Consider the following 23,725-nt stretch of genomic DNA (forward strand, 5'->3'; position numbering starts at 1 on the left):
GAGAGGCCAACATTGTTAAACCTAGCTTGTCACCTCTCTTAAATCAAGTCTTGTCACGCGCCTGTTCAAAAAAGTAGTTTTTGTCACGTCAGGACTGCAGAATCTAAGACCAAGATCCCTGTTTCTTGGCAAACGAATCAAAAATGTATGGCAAGCCAACAACAGACTTGTATCGTCACCTTGATGGTCCCTATGAATTAGGTTTTAGGCTGAAGTGCAGTTTGCAAATAGCTAAGCTCAAAGTTTTGGAAAAAGTCCTTCATATTGTAAGCGATGGGAAAGTCAGACTGTAGTCCTTGATCTGGTTGACGACAGGACCTTACCTTCCACCTTATCTGACAGAATACGTTGCTGTGGAGAGGTGCAGGAGGGGGTTTCCACTTATATTAGCAACAGATACCGAATTTTGGTGAGCAATTCTTCAAGGGCATTTGTGTTTCTCTCTCACAAAAAGCCTTGCAAGTCTCAGTCAAGTCTCCTATGCTCCAAAACATCGAAGTGAAACTACAAGCAGGGAGATAACCTACCTTCACCCCCAAAGCTTCATGAGGAGGGTTGGGCTTTCTGAGCAGTTTACAAACTACTCGAATATTTCAAGACTTCTGCTGAAGGACTTCTTGTAAAACTGATATTTGATAAGGCAAATAGAGCTGTAAATCCAACATTGTGGCGGGAGGGATCTGGCTTGGTGGCACTTTGAAATTTGAGGAGGGAAATTATTCCCCATCATTCTGACACTTTTCAAGCCCTCACTACAGTACACCAGTAATCAACGGTTTGCAGCAACCTGGTACAGGCACAATAGAGCACCGATGTACCCTCTAAACCTGCTACAAACAACATGACAGCCAAACATTTTAGACCTCCAAAATACATCCAGGCATTCATGCAATGACATCCCCATTGCGCAGCCACAAGCTGGATGTGTTGCTATTCACAACCTATTATCCACTGCACAGCATCTACAGGTATGGCTAAAGCCATGGTGGCTTCTAAATGAGCTATTCTTCCTTTTTAAACAGTGATACTTCAAAGATGAATACTTTCAAGTGCTTCCGTTAGTGTTGTGAGCCCCGCCCCCCCTCCATATGGGAAACATTGTTTACAACGCAGGGATTACATCGCGATGCCATTACATTGCGGTTTTTACAACGCAAGTCGTTACAACGACTTGCGCTGGATGGGGCTCTAGGACAAGGAATAGTATAATTTATATCCAACACCTTCCCTACTGTACGTAGACTGGAGTTGGAATAGTATTATAATACTCCTAAGTCGTGCGCCCCCCAACGCAAGTCGTTGTAACGACTCGCGATGTAATGTACAGCGATGTAAATGTATGCGTTGTAACGTCATACATCCCTCCATATATGGCATTCAAAACAGCACAAAATATTTTGAAAATGAAGTCAAAAGTAAATATACAGTCCATCCTAAAATTTATCACATGCCTTACTGATTTCTGATATTACAATCTCACTGGGTGATGGATTCACCACATCAGCAAAGTATGTCTTCATTTGCTGAATGCTCCTTCTATGCAATTGCCCCACTCAGCTCCTGTTACTAATACTGACAATAATTTGTCCAGGAAGCTACTCAGGACGGCAGGGTGAGCAGCCTTCTCATCAGGAATGATAAAAGTATTTTTGGTACTCCCGGCATAAATAATTTTGCTGCGGAAGCGCTTCCTGCCCACTACTAAATAGGACATGCTTTGGCTCTTTTATTAGGTCTCGCCTAGGCATCGCATGCACTGTTTTTTTGAAACATGCTTTATTCAGAATATGAATAAGGTCTTGGAGGACAGCACAGCATTTTAATTGGTTCCTCTTTCTGTCCTCAGGAAATGCCTGTTTTGTTTTGGTGGATATGCTTAGTAGTCTCTCTTTTTGGACTTTCGTATTCTCCCATGAGAACTGCCCCTGTTACATGTGTTCTTACTCATCAGGCTATGCAGTGAGCTTCAAGAGCTTAAAGAGCCTGCCTCTGGTTGTTAAGGGCTCTGTTTACTAAGCTTGGGCAGCTTTATTTGCCCTGCCTTCACGTAATCTCCCTGTGCCGTCCCCCCCACCACATTACCCCTCGCTCCCACAACACTGCCTGCCCACCCCCACCATCCCACTGACATTGCTGCTTTTTTTTGTTCAATATAAATTACGATTCTCATACTTAATATCCCTGTGCCCTCTCTTCCCACCCTCTCATCACTCCCACAATACTTTTTGCCACCCCCACCACCCCTCCGAGATCGCTCTGATCTACGCTTTTTCTATCATTTAAATGAATACATTTATATAGCGGGGGAAGGGGTGAATAAGTGATTTGCCTAAATTCCCAAGATGTTGAGCCAACGCCAAGACACGAATATGAATCCCCAGCTCCCAAATCGGCAGCTCCAACCGCTGCGCCACATCCTCCCACTCTGGGGATCCATGTTGGAGTCTCCTCCCTTGACACAACAGTGTCAGCAAATTGCCTCAAAGATGCTGCTGTTATGTCAGGGGGCTTGCGCGGCCCAAAGCCTATTATTAGCATGGCGCTCGCTATTTTAACAGCAGGCTTCACGTTTGTTTATTTAAATCACTGCTTTTTATACTCAATCTTCCTGTGCCATCTTTCCCTACACCCTCACCCTTCCACAACACTGCCTGGCCCCCCACTACCCCTTCGAGATCACTGTGATTGCTGTTTTTTAGTTTAAAAAAAATAAATGAATACATTTATATAGCACAGGCGAGAATAAGTGATTTGCCAAAATTCACAGGATGTTGAGCGGAGGCTCAAACACGGATTCCCAGCTCCTGAGTCTGCAGCTCTCACAGCGGCACCACATCCTCTCACTCTACACAAATGGCTAACATTCTTCACATTTGTGTGGGGAAAAACACCCCAGGCAGATTGTGTACATTTGAGTCACATTTTCCCTTGTGTACGCAATACTGTAGAATGGGCAGTGCAGGCCGTGGATGTGCAATTTTATGCAGGTGCCTAGGCTCTGCGCAGACACGGATATCAAATCAGGGCCGTCATTCATTCATAGCGCGAACGAGCTACCTACTGTTATCTCCCTGGAGGCACGCCCCCGACGCCTTGGGCGTGTGGCGCGCTAGTCACGTGACTCCCGATAATAAAAAAAGGTCTTGCACGCACGCAGGCATTCTGATGCGCGCAGACCGAGTAACAAAGTTATTCCCAGTGTCCGACTGAGTTAATTCTAGGGCCACGTGTTAGGCCCAGTCAGGGTTAGATGCCCTGGAGTGTAGGTCCCAGAGTGATACCCCTAGGGCAGCCACTTCCCTACTACAGGACACAACAATTGGCGACGAGGGTGGTTGCCGACTCCTCGCTCGGGGTGTGTGTGTGCCCACTCTCGCGTGAGGCGGCTGCGAGCATTGCCAGTAGCTCGTGGTGCTCGTGCCTTGCTGTCCCGCACACCCCCACATTGCGCACCTGGAGAGACGACGACTTCCACCCCTGGCACATCGAAGGTGAGCCGCGCTGCCCAACGCTGACCTGCTGCGCATCGAGTCACGAGTGGCCGTGTACAGACTTTCTCCCGCAAGTCCTCCCCGTCCGGTGCTGCACCGTGTCCGTCGGCACGTGCGTGAAGCGCACCTCGGCCCGCCTGGCACGGCGATCAGGGAGGCGGCCGGTGCTGCCTGGCTGCGCGAGGGGACGTGGTGTCCACCCGTCCCGAGGCGCACCGTCACCATCCGGAGCCGGAGCGCAGGTCGCACGCGCTCCGCTACCCTTGCTGTGGGGTACACCACGGCCCCTGTCTACGCTGCCTGTGGGCACCGACACGTCCCTACAAGGCTATAGCCATCAGCGACCTGCTCAGTGTGCCACCCCGGGCCTTGCCTCGACTGGACACGGGCCTGATCAAGCGCGTCCTGGGCGATGGCTACCATTCCGCCCATTGAACCGTTTGTGGTGGAGGGTGCGCCCTCCACTCTCGCCCCGAAATGGAAGGAATGGGTGGACAGGCTCCTAATATTCTTTGAAGCCACAAAGGTCCACAAGGAACAGAAACGCGCCATGGTCCTCCACCTTGGCGGCAAAGACATTCACTCCATTGCTCGGACCCTCACAGAGGTGACCCCCAAGACTCATCATACCCTGATTAACGCCCTCAATGCACACTTTGAGCCGATGGCGAACCAGGACTACGAACGTTTTGTCTTCCGACAAGCACAGCAATTGCCGGAGGAGTCACTGGACGCATACCACACCAGACTCAAGAAGCTGGCACTAACTTGTGGGTTCCAGGACGTAACGGAGGAAATCAGGGGACAGATAATACAGGGCTGCGCCTCTGCAAAATTGCGAGAAAGGATTCTGGAAGAATCGGGGAAGCCTCTGCCCGACATCCTCACCCTTGGCCGCACGAAAGAGCTTTCCAAGGCCAGGGCGGCACACATGGAGGCCGCACTTCAAGCCAATGTGAAGGTGGAACCGATCAACAAGCTACAGGTTCAGACACCAACCAAGTGGCACAAAAGAACGACACCCATCCAAAGCGGGGCATCGGGACATTCATGCGGATACTGTGGAGGCCCGCGACACCCGGCACCAGAATGTCCGGCACGGGGCAAACGATGCTCCGGATGTGGCAAGATGAACCACTTCGAAAAAGTGTGCCGGTCAAAGAGGTTCCACAAGCCACGCCAAACGGTACAGACAGTTGTGGAAGGTGATCCAAGCAACAGCGATATGGACGATGATGTAGAGGAGGAGCAGTCCGTGCACAAGGTGCACATGATCGGCACCGCCACCAGACGCACCAGGACCCTGCCCCAATGCGCCATTCAGGTGGCGGATCAGGAGATTATGGCGGTAGTGGACACAGGCGCATCCATAAACCTAATGAGCGCATCTCTCTACAGAACCATGCCTACACCTCCGGTTCTCAGCCCCACCCCCATCACTGTGTTTGCCTATGGTCAAGATATTCCACTCCGGATCCGAGGAAAGTTTCGAGCGGCCGTCCGTCATGGGGACAAAGTCACAAGAGCCAACATCTTCGTGTCGGAAGAGGGCCAAGGCATGCTCCTGAGCTGTAGAACAGCTGAAGACCTGGGAGTGGTCACATTTGCTTTTGGAGTCCACGAAGAGTCGGTGCAACAACTACTTATGGACTTTCCGGATCTATTTGAAGGCATTGGATGTTTCAAAGGTCAGGAAATACACTTACACGTGGACCCCACAGTGCAACCAGTGGCCTTGCGACACCGTCGCATTGCATTCCACCTTCGGCCGCTAGTGGAAGAAGAACTACACAAGCTAGAAGCGGCCGGAATAATCGAGAAGGTCTCAGGCCCCACCCCCTGGGTTTTGCCCATTGTGGTCACGCGGAAACCGAAACAGCCAGGAGCAGTCCGGATTTGCGTGGATATGCGCCTCCCAAATGCCGCCATCAAACGGGAGCGCCATATCACTCCCACAATAGATGACTTAATCGGAGAAATGGCCGGAGCCTGCTGGTTCTCAAAACTTGATCTCCGTGCGGGATACCATCAGCTAGTGTTAGATAAGGAGTCAAGAAACATTACCACCTTCTCCACACACATTGGACTCCGCAGATACACTAGACTTAGTTTTGGGATCTCCAGTGCGGCTGAAGTCTTCCAAAATGTAATTCAGGAACTGATTGCCGACATCCCTGGGGTGATAAATGTCAGCGATGACATCATGGTGCATGCCCGTACCATCTCAGAACATAATCACCGGCTGACGCAAGTATTCCGCAGGCTCCGAGGTGCGGGGCTCACACTACATCGAGACAAGTGTGAATTCTTGCGAACCAAAATAGGGTTCATTGGATATGTCTTCTCTGCTGAGGGTGTCAACCCAGATCCGGACAAAGTAAAGGACATCAAGGATGCGCCGCCACCCACGACGGTTACGGAAGTCAGGAGTTTTCTTGGCATGGTAAACTACTGTGGCCGTTTCATCAAAGACCTGGCCAACCTAACTCTCCCGCTGCGTGAGCTCACGAAGGACTCCACTCCATGGAACTGGGGACCGGAGCAGGAGAAGGCGTTCCAAGACATCAAGGCCTCCCTCTCCAGTAACACCACGCTGGCATTCTTTGACCCTCGGAATGCCACACTCATAGCGGTAGATGCCGGCCCGGCCGGGTTGGGGGCCGTGCTGATGCAAAGGCCGAGGGACGAAATAGACTGGACTCCAGTTGCCTTTGCCAGTAGGTCCCTCACGGACACAGAACAGAGATACTCACAGATCGAAAAGGAAGCAATAGCAATTCACTGGGGCTGTCGACATTTCCACCTGTATGTCTATGGGAAGCCTTTCACGGTGGTGACTGACCACAAGCCGCTAGTGGCTCTGTTCTCTGGGACTTCATCAAAACCACCCCCAAGAATAGAGAAATGGCTATTACAACTGCAGGAATACAACTGCAACATTGAGTATCAACCTGGAGCGAAGAATCCGGCAGATTATCTGTCGCGCCATCCCAGACCCGCCACTCCGGAGGAAATGGATGAGGCGGAAGAAACAGAAGCATATGTAAAGTGGGTAGTGGCCAGGTCATGCCCGCGCCCCATATCCCTGGAGGACGTTGTGAGCGCCACGGCCCAAGACGCCTGCATACAGCGAGCCAAGGACATCCTTCGGACTGCCACCTGGCATAAAGCCAAGGAGGGCTGGAAGGCGCTCACCCCGGAGGCCCAGAAGATCATGGAAAGCCTATACCATGTCAGGGACGAACTCAATGAAGACGCGGCGGGATGTCTGCTGCGAGGGCATCGTTTAGTAATACCCACGGCCCTTACGGGACAGGTAATCCAACTAGCGCACGTAGGTCACCAGGGGATGGTCAAGACCAAGGCCCGGCTGCAAACAAAGGTGTGGTTTCCCCTCATGGACGACATGGTGGAGAACATGGTGAGGTCGTGCACTGCCTGTCAAGTCACAGGTGAAGCCTCTCTGGAAGCCCCCATCATTGTAGAGCCCCGACCCCAGGGACCCTGGGAGCGGGTCAGCATGGACTTCGGCAGTCTCCCGGATGGCAGACACACGCTGGTGATGATAGATGACCATTCAAAGTACCCAGAGGTAGAAATCGTGGCAAGTACAAGTGCAGACTGTGTAATACCGAAAATGGAAAAAATTGTCGCCACTCATGGTGCCATGAGGGAGCTTCGAACAGACAATGGGCCCCCATTCCAAGGGCAAGATCTGGCTACCTATCTGTCATCTCTTGGGACTCGCCACAGGCGCATAACACCACGGTGGCCTCAAGCCAATGGGGAGGCTGAGAGGTTTATGAGAACATTGATCAAAGTCATCCGTATTGCCCATGATAAGGGACAGTCCGTGGAGATGGCCATTTTCACCTTTCTTAGAAGTTACCGCCAGACCCCACACTCCACAACGGGGGTAGCCCCGGCACATCTTCTCCTAGGACGAGTAGTGAAGGACTCCATTCCTCATCATCCACAATGGTCGCCTGAGGTGGTAAATGAGGAGGCCGTTGCGAAGAAAAGAAAGACTACGTTTGCAAAAATCAGCCAGAAGCGACGGGCGGTGCCGCCCCAATTCAGACGAGGAGATGTGGTGCTTCTTCGCAACCGAACAACTAGTGGCAAGTTCAGACTCAATTATGAGAGGAAACTGTGGCGAGTGATTGGGGTGAAAGGCACCCGTCTTACTGTGATTCGAGGACGAGAGATGGTGACTCGCAATGTTTCTCACTTCAAACTCTTTCACTCAGCAGTTACAAACTCAGAGCCTCGGCAGAGTGTTGAACAAACCGAAACTGCAACTAACACACCAAATGTTGAATCAACACCCAGTCACGAGGTCAGCCAAAGTAACGATCTGAGAGCAGCAAGTGAAGAAGTGGGAGGTGACGCGGAGGCCCTCGAAGAGGCTCCAAATCCGGAGGGGGCCGACAGAGAGGCGCCAGGTCCTGAGACAAAGGCTGGAGCGGAAATGCAGAGTCAGAGGGGGTCGCAGCACCGGTTGAGAAACAATCCCGTTCCCTCCTTCTGGTTACGAGACTACTTCACGTAAGACTGTTCCTACTGAATGTCTATGTAGCAGAAAAGAATAGTAGATATGATGTTGCTGCAATCAAAGGACGCTGAAGGTGTTTTTACGAAAATGTTACCTGAAACCGTTTGAAAATGTTTGAGTTTTGGTTGTCGTTGTATTTTTGGTTTTTCCTTATTTTAGGAGGAATGTTATGTCCCTGGAGGCACGCCCCCGACGCCTTGGGCGTGTGGCGCGCTAGTCACGTGACTCCCGATAATAAAAAGAGGTCTTGCACGCACGCAGGCATTCTGATGCGGGCAGACCGAGTAACAAAGTTATTCCCAGTGTCCGACTGAGTTAATTCTAGGGCCACGTGTTAGGCCCAGTCAGGGTTAGATGCCCCGGAGTGTAGGTCCCAGAGTGATACCCCTAGGGCAGCCACTTCCCTACTACAGGACACAACACCTACGACGGCCCTGATTCAGACTAATGACCTACACCCCAGTGCAAAGAAGGCTTCCAGTGCTCTCACCTCTGACATGATTTCTGATCGCTTGTCTGGTAGGGGATGAGGCGATGGTGCCCAGGATTTGCAGTACAGGGGAGAGCAGAGCAAGTGTCTGTCCATTCTTCATGGGATTTATAAGGGGGGATTGAAGTTAAAACACAAGGTCTTTTCTATCTGAGGGGGGAACTAGGTTGAAGGCAGTAAGTGATATGTGTAACAGCTCGCAATGTAACTTAAAATATCAAAAATGTCACAAATGTCACAAGGTTTATTGTGTGATTTTAAAACAGCAGTTCCCCCACTGAAAATCCAGACCACTCAACAAAACTGCACACTCCAAACGACATAATTACACTTCACGCCACATAATTACACTCCACATATATCCACTCAGCTCCAAAACACATAATTACACTCAACAAAATTCAACCTTGCAACGTGCCCTCACCATGTCACACAATTCCATACAATGCCACACCACACACTTCAACACCACACAATTACATACCACATAACATAATTACACTCCACTCCATACCACATAATTACACTCCATATAAATTTACTCCATGCCATACAGCAACACTCCACATCAATATATTCTGCACCATGCACATAATTACACTCACCATAATTTCACTCAATGCCATACAATTCCAAACAACACAATTCAACTCCACAAAATTCCATTCCATCCCACAAAGTTCCAATGCACAATAAATTATTCCACTACACACCACAAACATCCAATCTACACCACACCATTCCACACCACGCCACATTATTCCACGCAATAGATACCACTCCACAACACACAATACCACTACAAATAAGTCCACAACACTTAATACCACATAATTACTATCCACTTAATTTCAATTCACTTGCATGCACTGATCCAGCATTTCTCATACTAGTTCATTACCAAAACTTTTCGAAAAATACAAAACGCAAACAGGCACTCCCCCCCTCTTCTTTCTGTGTTTTCTGTGTACACAAGTGCAGCTTTTTTATGCATCTATAAACTCACCCCCTTCATTCTCTCTCACACACTCTTTCTACTGCTCTATCTAGAGTTCGTTCACCACTTCATACACAAACTACCTCTCACTCTCGATCTCACTTTCTATTTTATACAGCTCTCAGCCCTATTTATTGACCATAGCACATATTTCCATTACGAAGATGCACTACACACCACACAATTCCACAACTAACAACTCCAATTCAAACCACATAATTCCACTACAAACAACATACAACCACTACAACAAAAAAACATCATTTACAATGCAAATAGCTCTAACTTTCACAAATGCGACACAGATTGCATTGCAAATGCTTTTTGTAACTTGATGCCCCCCACCTGGATATACTGAGTGTGGGAACAATGGATAATTTGTCCAGTAAGTTTTCTTCGTCAATCGGGCTGGTAAAACGGAATCCAGAAATAGTTTTATTGCCCCACACGACCCTCAGCAATGGAACTGGGGAGGCATGTAATGCTCTTCAGGGCCAGACTTCACTCACACTTGCCCACCCTTGCCACTATCCTCCCCATTCTCCAGTCCAACAGTCCCTGTTCACATTAAGCACTTGCTCAGAGCATATGGTATAACTAGTGAGAAAAGGGAAAACAGTTCAGAATTCCACCCGGTGAAACAAGACACTGCATAGTTAGTCCCTATTCAGGGGTAATCCCACATACTGGCAGGATGTCATAGTACTGTACTGTTTTTACGAGTGAAGATTTACCACCCTGTACCATACAGCTCATACCTGGGGCCTTCGTGGTGGCACCATAGAGCCACTGCTTTACCTCCACTTATCAAATCGCAGGCCCTTTTACTCATGTACAGCACAAAGGTTTGTCACTCTGTCACACTTCTGTTTCAAAGTAAACAATGTTAGGAACATTATTTGTATTAAATTATTTAGTTATACTTTTGTTATATGCAAGTTTTAACATGCTTTACTAGCCAGCTGAGATTTCACATTAGTGTACTAGAACCATGCTATCATATATTTCACTATGAATCAGTAATTAGGCTCTTACTTGTAGTTTTGTGATGATCTCATTTTTGGTCACATTAACCAAATTCATGTCTTCAACTGCAAATGCCGGGTATGAAATAATAGAAAGAAGTCCTGCATCAATCTCTTTGGAGGTGGAAGCCCTCGGCAACATGGAGTAGAGAATTGACTATTAAAAACAAACCACTAATATTAGTTCAAACAGAAACCACACACAAAAGCTAAAAAACAACACAAAGGCAGTCAGTGCCAGTGGCAAGAAGAATGAAGAAGTAAAAGCAAACTATTTGACTTTTGAAACAATGTAAACAAATAGCTAGTAAAGGACCATATGCTATTCAATATTTGGTTTTTACAAAAACGCCTATACACCGAGATTATATGAGGCTGTAAGAACATGCATCTGTAATCATCTGGACAAAGCTGGTGAGCCAAAATATATCAGCACAATACAATTGCTCTGATCCTGATACAAATACAAACAAAATCCTTGATAAGTTCATCTGTTTTCTTATGTTCCACTTAAATTGATTTTCTGCTTGCCGCCTTTAGAAAAGTGGATATAACTGAATGATGATTCCAAGCACAGGGCACAACATTACCTCTGTGCAAGTGGTTTTAAACTACCAAACATTTCTGATATCGATACTCACAGATAGATTACTGATCGAAAAAGTAAATGGAAGTACTGCATTGGTAACATATTTCAACTTTTACTATGAAAAGTAAAATGTAAGGTTTTTTCACATAAGCAGCCATACAGTTTTGTTTATAGACTACCTGCAGACCGTCCCGACGTTGTCAGGGGAACAAAATGTATGTGTGTCACACCCACATGCTGCATTTTATGCTCTCAAATGTGTCAGCCCCTAGTGATTCTGCGATCTCCTCAGTGCAGGTAGTTGAGCTCCGGCACATATAGCAACAGCTTCCAGCCTGTTTCGCAAGGTTTCAGTGGGTATCTCAGTCGAAGTCAACAGAGGACCTTAAATGCAGCGAAAGCGGGAGGGTGTTACAAAGAGCAGTGCATGTTGTGCCCAAATCACCTCCTCAATGCTGCTCCAACAGCCTGCTATTAAGTCCCAGCAACTTTCTCGCCTTCACGATCCGCCTGCACTCCGAGTCAGGTATCTCGGCAGTCAGGCTCACAGCGCAGTCCCCCGGAGCGCAACCGCCACCTTCAGGGCCCCCAAGCAGCCGCACACGGGCCGCGTGCACAGACCTCCGGCAGCAGTCCGCGGCCCGAATCCCAGTCCCCCAACGACCTCTGCATCCGTGGGTGAAAGACAGTGTCAAACCCACCTACCTCAGCCCACCGCGGGCGCTGCCGCTCCTCAGCCCCTAGGGCCCAGCGCAGTCCGCCAAACTTCACCACCCTGCCTCCACTATGGAAACGTCAGATCAGCGCCTCGCTGCGGCCACGCAACGGCAAGTACCTGGGGCTGGTGCTGCTCTGGGCTTCCATGTCTCCCAAGGTGACGGAGGAGTCAGGGGCCCCGCGCACATTGCGCTCCGGTTTACTTTACCAAAATGGGCGACCCCGTCACTCACACGCCTACCAACGCACACGCCCACCTCAGACATGGCGCTACTTCCAAGGGACTTCTTTGGCAAAGAACGTACTTTGCCCTTGTTACATATATTTTTTGCTGATATATAGCCTATGTTCATCTGATTACCCTGCCTTTCCAATGGTGTTTTGGGTGTTTTGATTGGCGCTGTGGTTCCTGAGTTTACCCGCCTCAAAGGTTCACAGTTCTCTCTTTATAATAGTAGTATAGATATAAATAAAACCAACATATTCAGAAAGCAGTTTCATATCTTTCCCAATGGCATACAGTATATTTCCCTTTTAGATATCCCACAAAGGAATGCCTCTATCAAGGGACAGCTTGGTACTACCTAACTCCCCCCATGGTCTTTTTCCCTATAAAAGTTTATTTTCAACTATACAAAACGTTTCTTTTGCTTCTGCTCAAGAAATCCCAAAACTTTAAAGAGTGTTGCTTTAGCTGTTACTGCTTCAGTAAGAAGAGTAAAAAAGTAGTTCAAAATACACCTCCTAAAAGCAAGTGCTATAAACAATTGCCAGTCCCCTGAAGCCCCTTCCGTTGTGTGGTCGTTTTTCGCCTTCTTTACCTGGCAGTGTTCCACTTCATCGGGAAGGACATGAATAACTGACTTGGGTCCGCCATGAGCTCCAAAGAGATCCAGCTCATCGATTGCTTCAAGGGCTGCCTAAAAAAGAGACAATTTGGTTGAAATATTTTGTTAGAAAAAGCACCTTTTAGTGAAACCTTAACACAACCACCACAATGTTAAGAACTAAATGCATAGTAGTATAGCGAAGAGCGGTGTGTCCAGGTTCTTTGAACGCCTGTCCACAAATATTATAAATAATAGAAATGTATTTAACCAAAGCATATGAAGCTACTTTAAAATGAGTGTTATTACCCACCCCTGCAGTAATTAAAGGGCATTATTGTCAACCAGGACGCCAGTGTGCAGTGAATGTTAGAACGACGAGTGCTGTTTCATTTTAACAAAAATTGAAGTTTGAAACTTGCAACTTTGGATTTTGAACAATCATGTTTCTATCCAGATTGAAAAGGCTGTAATAGTTTAAACGCGTCTCTGGGGAAAAGAAGTCAATAAAGTTCACAGTCCCAACCACTTCTTGAGTGACAGGACTCTTTTTTCATGGGAAAAGGAGCATTTTTTGTATGTGTGTGTGTGTGTGTGTATATATATATATATATATATATATATATATATATATATATATATATATATATATATATATATATATATATATATATATATATATATATATATATATATATATATAACCTACTGGCGGTCGCCAGTAGGTAGTTATAGTTAGGATTTTTTTCAATGTTAAATCTCAAAATTCTATTTGGAATAACTTTGGCACCGGTTGACGAATCTGCCTGAAAATTTCCTGAAAATGGCCTCGTCGAGCTCCGGTCCTTCCTTGAAAGTTTGGGGGGGATACGTCAAGCGGGGGCCGAGATAAAAGGGGGGTCCCAAAACGCGTTTTCCCCATGTTAATTTCCATAGGGCGGTCGATTTCACTTTTAGCCCGAACGGCTGAATGGATTTCCAGCAAACTTGGCAAAATTGAAGGGACTGGTAGCCCGATGTGCCTTTGCTATGTCTCAAGATATGTGCTGCAGTGGATTTTGAGTAATTTAGGTTAAAAAAAATATATATATCTATAGGCGCTCTCCGGTGCGCGCACCGGAGTGCGCTCCAGGCGCGACACGCGACTTGCGCGCAGGAAGCTGATTGGCTCTTGGGTGTCTGTAAACATTCTAAACAGTCTGGAGCGGCCGCCATCTTGTGTCTCGGTAAAATCGAGACACAAGGGGTTTGAAAAAAAAAGGGGCAAATGACCATAAGGGGGAAGAGTAGACCCCCTCTGACCCCCTAGGTTTGATGTGGGGGCTAAAATAGGGTCCTGCGGGGCATTACATTTTTTATTTTTTTTTCGTTTTGCGCGGGGGAAGCGCATGGTACGCGCACCGGCGAAGCACGGGGAAAATCCAGGACCATATTTATGAAGGCCTTGCGCTGCCAGTTTTGCGCCGCCTGTGCGTCAATTTTTGTGACGCACCAGCGGTGTAAAAAAATGCGCATTGTTACGCAATATTTAAAAAGTGACGCATCTATCTAGATGCGTCACTTTTTAAATATAGTGCAACGAGGCACATTTTTTTACACTGCTGGTGCGATGCGTTACTTTTCTGTGCGCACTCCTTATGACATTCCAGATGTGTCATATTTAATGTATGACGAATCATGTTGCAAGGAGTTACAGATACATCAGTATTTCTGACATATCTGTAAACATAAAAGTGACGCGAGGCAGGCGCAAGATTTTGACGCAACAGCATCCTAAAAGTGACGCAGAGAAATCTCATAGATTTCAGTACGTCGTTATTACCAAGCTTTTTGCGGGGGAATGCCCCCTCTGCATACATTATACCTGACGCAGATATAATGTGGCGCAGAGTTTTAAAAAGTGACCCATGTACCTAGATGCGTCACTTTTTAAAAATAGCGTCAGGTATAATGCATGCAGAGGGGGTGTTCTCCCGCAAAAAGCTTTGTAATAGCGACGCAGTGAAATCTTTGAGATTTCACTGCGTCACTTTTAGGATGCTGTTGCGTCAAAATCTTGCGCCTGCTTTACAGCAGGTGTTAGACTGACGCAAGACCTTTCACATGGTGCTTTTTCCATGTGAAAGGACACATTACTGGAGTTGCGTCACTTTTGTGACGCACTCCAGCAATGCGTTACTTGGAATGTCATAAGGAGTGCGCACAGAAAAGTGACGCATCGCACCAGTGGTGTAAAAAAATGCGCCTCGTTGCGTTATATTTAAAAAGTGACGTATCTAGGTAGATGGGTCACTTTTTAAAATCAAGCGCCACATTATATCTGCGTCAGGTATAATGCATGCAGAGGGGGTGTTCCCCCGCAAAAAGCTTTGTAATAGCGACGCAGTGAAATCTTTGAGATTTCACTGCGTCACTTTTAGGATGCTGTTGCGTCCTTTAAATATAGTGCAACGAGGCACATTTTTTTACACTGCTGGTGCGATGCGTCACTTTTCTGTGCGCACTCCTTATGACATTCCAGATGTGTCATATTTAATGTATGACGAATCATGTTGCAAGGAGTTACAGATACGTCAGTATTTCTGACATATCTGTAAACATGAAAGTGACGCGAGGCAGGCGCAAGATTTTGACGCAACAGCATCCTAAAAGTGACGCAGAGAAATCTCATAGATTTCAGTACGTCGTTATTACCAAGCTTTTTGCGAGGGATTGCCCCCTCTGCATACATTATACCTGATGCAGATATAATGTGGCGCAGAGTTTTAAAAAGTGACCCATGTACCTAGATGCGTCACTTTTTAAAAATAGCGTCAGGTATAATGCATGCAGAGGGGGTGTTCCCCCGCAAAAAGCTTGGTAATAACGACGCAGTGCGTCACTTTTAGGATGCTGTTGCGTCAAAATCTTGTGCCTGCTTCACAGCAGACCTTTCACATGGTGCTTTTTCCATGTGAAAGGACACATTACTGGAGTTGCGTCACTTTTGTGACGCACTCCAGCAATGCGTTACTTTTGTGTTTACAGATACGTCAGAAATACTGACATATCTGTAACTCCTTGCGAATTGATTAGTCATATATTAAATATGACATATCTGGAATGTCATAAGGAGTGCGTCCAGAAAAGTGACGCATCGCTGTTTTCACGTAGCGATGCGTCACTTTTCAGAAATGAGGCCTCCAGTTTATTCACTGTGTCATAACTTTCTTTTCTAACACTCACCTTCTTCCATTCCTCCTACTTCACTTCCTTTCACCTCTCATACCTTTCTGTTCTTTCTTACTCATTCTCCTTTCAATTATCAATGCACTATATTTCACTTATTCTTCATTTTTTTAAGAATATAGCTCTTTGATGAGAATTGGAGGTAGTTCTGAAAAGAACTTTTGGTTTTCTTCTTTTAACTGAACAGGAACAAAAACAGGGAATGGAAACTGCTCAACAGGAGCAAAAAGAAAACAAAAAAATTAGGGGTGGGAAGGGCAGCGATGGTTCTCCAATGCTCGAACCATGAGCAGGACATTTTGCTCCCCATAGGTGAGGAGTTGATTGCAGTATCTGCATCTGACGACCCCATGGTTAAATGCAGGTTGTATGTTTGGCACCTGCTCCTGCGATTGCTCTCTCCCAGAAGAAGTTGCTCCTCCGGTTGATGTAGAGGCCCCATCTCTGGGAACCTCTTGTGCCAGAGCCCTGACACTTTCCCGGGCAAAATTCTGGGGGTGCCTCCTCTCCACATGTCGGATCATGGTAAAGTTCCCAAAAGAGTACTTTTTTTGGGGGTTACCCCGTGACAGGACCTGTTTGCAGATCCTGCACTCCACTTTTGGTGCATTCACCTTCTTCTGGTCTGCTGGAAACTTAAAAAATTTCCATATGAAATGCTCTTTCACCTTTGGTTGAGGAGGCTCTTCATCGATGAATTCAGGCTCATCTTCACTGCTGGATGGTCTGGCAGCCATGATTAACCAAGAAATATGCAAGAGCAAAAAGGCAGGTCTTTCAGTCACAAAAGTGAAAGAAGAAGTGAAGGAAATGGGTGGGGATTTCATCCATTGTAAAAAAAACTGTTAGCAACCAATGAAAAGTGTTATTTTAGGGTCACATGACCCGACGCGTTTACGCTGCGCGCTCCGGAGCACTTCCGGGTGCGTTTACGCAGCGCGATCGTAGGCGCTTCCGGGGCGCAAACGTGGCGCGATCGTAGGCGCTTTTGCGTGCGTTTACGCGCCGCGAACGTAGGCGCTTCCGAGGGCACTTACGTTGCGCGCCGAAGTGACGTCATCAAACTTTTACAGAAATGCATAATCATTTTCCTTATTAAAAAAAACTAATTTTATTTGTATGGTACGAAATGTTTTGCATTATTATTAACTTTTCATTCATATTTTTTTCACGAACGACAGTAGCGCTCTGGGTGCGCTTTCAGGTGAGCTCACGGAAAAGCTTACCGGAGAGCTTAGCTGAAAGCTTCCCGGAGCGCGCACCCAGAGCGCAAAAGAAAAAAATTATATAAAAAAAATTAATACTTAAAAAAAAACAGCAAATTGTAAAAAAAAAAAAAGGTTAGAAACTCGATATACAAAGGAATTAGCATTTAAAAAACCTATGAAATTCACTGAAAAAACCATAGGTTTCACACCAGTTATAGTTAGGAATTAGCATTTAAAAAACCTATCAAATTCACTGAAAAAACCATAGGTTTAACACCAGTTATAGTTAGCTGGAAATTTTACTGATATAAAACCATTGAAATTCCCACGTTATAGTTAGATGGACTCACTATAACTTGCGCGTGCAATGCACTGCTGATGACGTCACATATTACATCACTCATGACATGGTCAGTGACATCACTCATGACATCACTGATGACATCATCCTTGTGACAGAGTGACAGACCTCCTTTCAGTGTAATGTAACCCATGAAACACATATTCAAAAATAGAAATTAACATTTTCAAAAAAATGGAGATACACATAAAAGTTACAACAACCAATTCAATAATTCCACCATCTATATACACATCCACTCATTCACCAACAGTTCTATATAGTCACTCATACATATACTCACTCATCATATGTAGTGATACACCTATACATCCTGTTACACACCAACAGTCATCCAAAAGTTACTCTCACACATACTCACACATGCAAGTAAACTATTGAACATCCATTTATATGCATATACAGCTAAACACACACTACCACCTTACTTCTAAGGAAACTTACACATACTTACTCTCTTAAACAATCACTTATAGAAACACATACTTATTTAAACAGGAACTCTTACAATCTCTTACTCTCACATATACTCACTTATATACATCAATATTCACATATACTAGATTAAAACATATGTAGTTACTGATAAAGACACTAGTGAGACAGTCATTCACGCAGTAAGACACACATATACACACTCATCCACCCATACAGTCCTGCACATATGCTGTCTTCAAAACACATACAAAGAGAGAGTCAGTCATTCATGCATCTATGTGATAAGTAATACCCCCACCAAACCATACAAACACTCATACTGATACTAAAAAAAATCTAATAACCCATATACCTACACATGTAGCTACTCACCAACCCATGCAGCCACTTATAAACAAAGTGAAACACTAATACATATATTTAAATATTTAAACATTACTCACTAATATATGTATTCACTAAGATACACTTAATAAGCCAGTTAACCAATCAATTTTTTTTAAAAAACCATCCATTTAGACAATTATTTAAACATTTATTCTTCCATCAACTTTTACATATACATATATAAAATATATTTATTTTTCAGAAAGACACACATTCACTGGATGGTGTCATCAGTGATGTCATGAGTGATGTCACTGACCATGTCATGAGTGATGTAATATGTGACGTCATCAGCATTGCATTGCACGCGCAAGTTATAGTGAGTCCATCTAACTATAACGTGGGAATTTCAATGGTTTTATATCAGTAAAATTTCCAGCTAACTATAACTGGTGTTAAACCTATGGTTTTTTCAATGAATATATATATATATATATATATATATATATATACACACATATATATTTATCACTTTTTATTTTTTTTATTTACTTTTCAATAGTTGTTAAGGCTTACATTTCCCCTTATAAAAAGAGCAGGGAGCTGTGGGTATGACTTCTCTGTGAGCACGCCCTGGATGCATCGACTGTGATCTTGCAGAGGGTACTCAGTAGATGGTGCTTCGTGCTGAATAATGAGTACTGGACACTCGCAGAGCACTCAGCTCGTGATTACACGTGGAGCCACTCTCACTATACAGTGGCTCACAGCCCGGTGTACACCTGCATAGGGGGCTTTAGCGTTATAGGGGATACAGGGAAGCCCTGTTGGACTTTATTTCATCCCAGGCGCAATCATCCGGCCACTTTGAACCTTTCATCCTAAACATCTTTAACCACTTGGACTGGATCGTTGCTTGCTTCCCCCCACGTAATACCTACTCGTACTTGATGACTTCTGGAAACTGTAGTTCATTTTGCTCTGCAGGGTGTACACGGACATGTGATCTAGGGCAAGGAGCACTCCGACTAATATGAGTGAAGCAAGCTATTCAAAGTAGCGAGTGGAGCAGCATCCTGTTGTTTTATTGGCATCCGACGAAGGCTGTAAAGCCGAAATGCATAATGCCGGTACTTTCCATTAAATGGTTTTTCCTGGATTCCCCTGGGCTTCATACTTTTTCTTGATTGGAGGAGTCTTTTTGTGATATTTTGCGCCGGCCAGAGGCGCTAATGAGGCCACGTTTTCCAAGAGGCCAGAGCTTGCTGGCATCAGCTGTTCTCAGCGTGTTTGTTTCTCTGAGGAATCGAAAGACTTCGGCCCGCCTTTACTGTTCGCCAAACCAGTGGCTGCTGCCGGCGCAGCTCGTGATAACACGTGGAGCCGCTCTCACTGTACAGCGGCTCACAGCCCGGTGGATACCTACATAGGGGGCTTGAGCGTTATAGGGGATACAGGGAGGCCCTTTTGGATTTTATTTCATCCCAGGCGCAATCATCCGGCCACTTTGCACCTTTGATCTTAAACATCTTTAAGCACATGGACTGGATCGTTGCTTGCTTCCCCCCACGTAGTACCTACCCGTATTTGATGACTTCTGGGAACTGTAGTTCATTTTGCTCTGCAGGGTGTACATGGACATGTGATCTGGGGCAAGGAGTACTCCGACCAATAGGAGTGAAGCAAGCTATTCAAAATGGTTTTTCCTGGATTCCCCTGGGCTTCATACTTTTTCTAGATTGGAGGAGTCTTTTGGTGATATATATATATATATATATATATATATATATATATATATATATATATATATATATATATATATATATATATATATATATATATATATATATATATATATATATATATATATATATATATGTGTATGTATATATGTTGGCGAAAGGTCTCTCGGTATGGTTTCACGAGGAACAAACAGACTCGCACTCCAGAGATCAGTGTATAAACAAAAGTGTCTTTCTCGTTAACCAGACATAGTTCGGAAAACCTGCATTTATTCAAAGAGTCCCGCCCCTCGGCTATGTCGTCCTTGGTTTACTTGTGAGGGGCTCTGGATGAAGGAGTCATTTCCGAAACGCGTCAGCCCTGTTGAATGCTTGCCGAGTGAACCTGTGCCCACTGCTGACCTTGTTGTAGGAGGATCGTTACCTGTGGAGGCGGAGGTCGGCTCAGCTTTTTCTGACACGCCCCTCGTTCAGGAGCACCGCAAATAACCGACAAACTTCGGCTTGGAAGGCTTGGAAGGCACATTGCGGCGCCCCCCAGCCTGTAGTGTCTTGGGGTTACTGGGGAGAGGGAGCAGGCAGCCTGTCTGCTTAAAGGAATGCCCGGCTGGGATGATATTCCACCTGTTCGTTCCCGCAATATTCAAAGGAGCCGGCGAAGCAACAAACGCATTATCATGTGTGAAGATGGGTCACTGTACCACAATCTGACTGTTGTGTCTGTTCCTCATTGCGGGACTTGGTGCACTGTGCCCGAGGTCTCGTGGTTGGGATTACAGCGACATTGATCATAGGAGGAACTTTCCCTGTCTGCTTTCTACATCTATGAGTCCCAGCCAATGAGAACACTCGGTGTATTTAAACAACAGCCCCGCGAAATGACTCACCTTGACACATTCAGCATTTATCTGGCACTGATGAGGCACACGCCGAAACGCGTCTGCCAGACGCTGTAACTGTGGACATCGCGATGTTTGGCAAAAGTGCACCGGTGGCATTAAAATTCAGTTTGGCAACCCGAGCATGTGTCAGACCTGTTTTTATGGAAGCAGGGTTGGAGGAGTATGTGGAGGTGGAGGTCGGCTCCGCTTTTTCTGACACGCCCCTCGTTCAGGAGCACCGCAAATAACCAACAAACTTTGGCTTGGAGTGCTTGGAAGGCACATTGCGGCCCCCCCCCCCCCCAGCCTGTAGTGTCTTGGAGGTACTGGGGAGAGGGAGCAGGCAGTCTGTCTGCTTAAAGGAATGCCCGGCTGGGATGATATTCCACCTGTTTGTTCCCACAAATTTCAAAGGAGCCGGCAAAGCAACAAACACATTATCATGTGTGAAGATGGGTCACTGTACCACAATCTGACTGTTGTGTCTGTTCCTCATTGCGGGACTTGGTGCACTGTGCCCGAGGTCTCGTTGTTGGGATTACAGCGACATGGATCATCGGAGGAACGTTCCCTGTCTGCTTTCTACATCTATGAGTCCAAGCCAATGAGAACATTCGGTGTATTTAAACAGCAGCCCAGCGAAATGACTCACCTTGACACATTCAGCATTTACCTGGCACTGATGAGGCACACGCCGAAACGCATCTGCCAGACGCTGTAACTGTGGACATCGCAATGTTTGGCAAAAGTGCACCGGTGGCTTTAACATTCAGTTTGGCAACCCGAGCATGTGTCTGACCTGTTTTTATGGAAGCAGGGTTGGAGGAGTATGTGGAGGCGGAGGTCGGCTCCGCTTTTTCTGACACGCCCCTTGTTCAGGAGCACCGTAAATAACCGACAAACTTTGGCTTGGAGTGCTTGGAAGGCACATTGCGGCGCCCCCCCCAGCCTGTAGTGTCTTTGAGGTACTGGGGAGAGGGAGCAGGCAGTCTGTCTGCTTAAAGGAATGCCCGGCTGGGATGATATTCCACATGTTTGTTCCCGCAATATTCAAAGGAGCCGGCGAAGCAACAAACGCATTATCATGTGTGAAGATGGGTCACTGAACCACAATCTGACTGTTGTGTCTGTTCCTCATTGCGGGACTTGGTGCACTGTGCCCGAGGTCTCGTGGTTGGGATTACAGTGACATTGATCATCGGAGGAACTTTCCCTGTCTGCTTTCTACATCTATGAGTCCCAGCCAATGAGAACATTCGGTGTATTTAAACAGCAGCCTCGCGAAATGACTCACCTTGATACATTCAGCATTTACCTGGCACTGATGAGGCACACGCCGAAACGCGTCTGCCAGACGCTGTAACTGTGGACATCGCAATGTTTGGCAAAAGTGCACCGGTGGCTTTAACATTCAGTTTGGCAACCCGAGCATGTGTCTGACCTGTTTTTATGGAAGCAGGGTTGGAGGAGGTTGTGGAGGCGGAGGTCGGCTCCGCTTTTTCTGACACGCCCCTCGTTCAGGAGCACCGCAAATAACCGACAAACTTTGGCTTGCAGTGCTTGGAAGGCACATTGCGGCACCCCCCCCCCCCCAGCCTGTAGTGTCTTGGAGGTACTGGGGAGAGGGAGCAGGCAGTCTGTCTGCTTAAAGGAATGCCCGGCTGGGATGATATTCCACCTGTTCGTTCCCGCAATATTCAAAGGAGCCGAAAAAGCACCAAACGCATTATCATGTGTGAAGATGGGTCACTGTACCACAATCTGACTGTTGTGTCTGTTCCTCATTGCGGGACTTGGTGCACTGTGCCCGAGGTCTCGTGGTTGGGATTACAGCGACATTGATCATCGGAGGAACTTTCCCTGTCTGCTTTCTACATCTATGAGTCCCAGCCAATGAGAACACTCGGTGTATTTAAACAGCAGCCCCGCGAAATGACTCACCTTGACACATTCAGCATTCACCTGGCACTGATGAGGCACACGCCGAAACGCGTCTGCCAGACGCTATAACTGTGGACATCTCGATGTTTGGCAAAAGTGCACCGGTGGTATTAAAATTCAGTTTGGCAACCCAAGCATGTGTCAGACCTGTTTTTATGGAAGCAGGGTTGGAGGAATATATATATATATATATATATATATATATATATATATATATACATATATATATATATATATATATATATATATATATATATATACTGGCGGTCGCCAGTAGGTAGTTATAGTTAGGACCTATTACCCATAGGAAATCAGCAACATTCTATTTGGAATACCTTTGGCGCTGATTGACGAATCTGCGCTAAAGTTTCCAAACTTTTGGCCAGCTCCGGTCTGCTCCTATCCTGAAAGTTTCACGATGATTCGTCAAGCGGGGGCGAGAAAAAAGGGGGGTCCCAAAACATGTTTTCCCCATGCAATTTCCCATAGGACCTTTAGCCGCAGCTACAGCCCGAACTGCCAAACGGAATTGCACCAAATTTGGCAAAGAGGTAGTCCTTGGTTCAGGCTCGTGCCTTTTGCTTATTTGGAGTAAATCCGTTCAGTAGTTCCTGAGAAAATGATGGTTAAAGTCATTATATAACTATGGGCTCGGAGGTCCGCGTACCCTAAGCGCAGCCTGCACGCATCATGCCTTGCACGAGCTGCTTTTCAATTGGCTGTCAACACTCCAAATCAGGAAGTGTTGGCAGCCATCTTGTGCTTCAGTAGAACCAAAGAAAAAACGCAGCTAAACGTGAAAAGGGGGCAGGGTAGACACACCCTGACCCCCGGGGGGGGCCAAATCCTGGGGGCACAATTAAAAAAAATAGTGTGGGGGGGTCCCAATCCCCCCCACTCTACCCCGG

At 46.3% G+C, this 23,725-nt stretch overlaps 1 protein-coding gene across 3 annotated transcripts in view; it reads right to left on the reverse strand.

Annotated features, from left to right (window-relative positions):
- PHKA2 (phosphorylase kinase regulatory subunit alpha 2) overlaps positions 1-23,725 on the reverse strand; it is an 852,423-nt gene that overhangs the window by 584,236 nt on the left and 244,462 nt on the right. For all 3 annotated transcript variants that reach the window (XM_086934344.1, XM_086934343.1, XM_086934345.1), the window contains 2 exons: positions 12,686-12,784; positions 10,569-10,715 (listed from right to left, as the gene is read on the reverse strand). In XM_086934344.1, the coding sequence (XP_086790470.1) occupies positions 10,569-10,715; positions 12,686-12,784 (246 nt within the window). The remainder of the gene's footprint in view (positions 1-10,568; positions 10,716-12,685; positions 12,785-23,725) is intronic.

This window comes from Lissotriton vulgaris, chromosome 8 (assembly GCF_964263255.1).
Source record: "Lissotriton vulgaris chromosome 8, aLisVul1.2, whole genome shotgun sequence".
NCBI classification, from domain to species: domain Eukaryota; kingdom Metazoa; phylum Chordata; class Amphibia; order Caudata; family Salamandridae; genus Lissotriton; species Lissotriton vulgaris.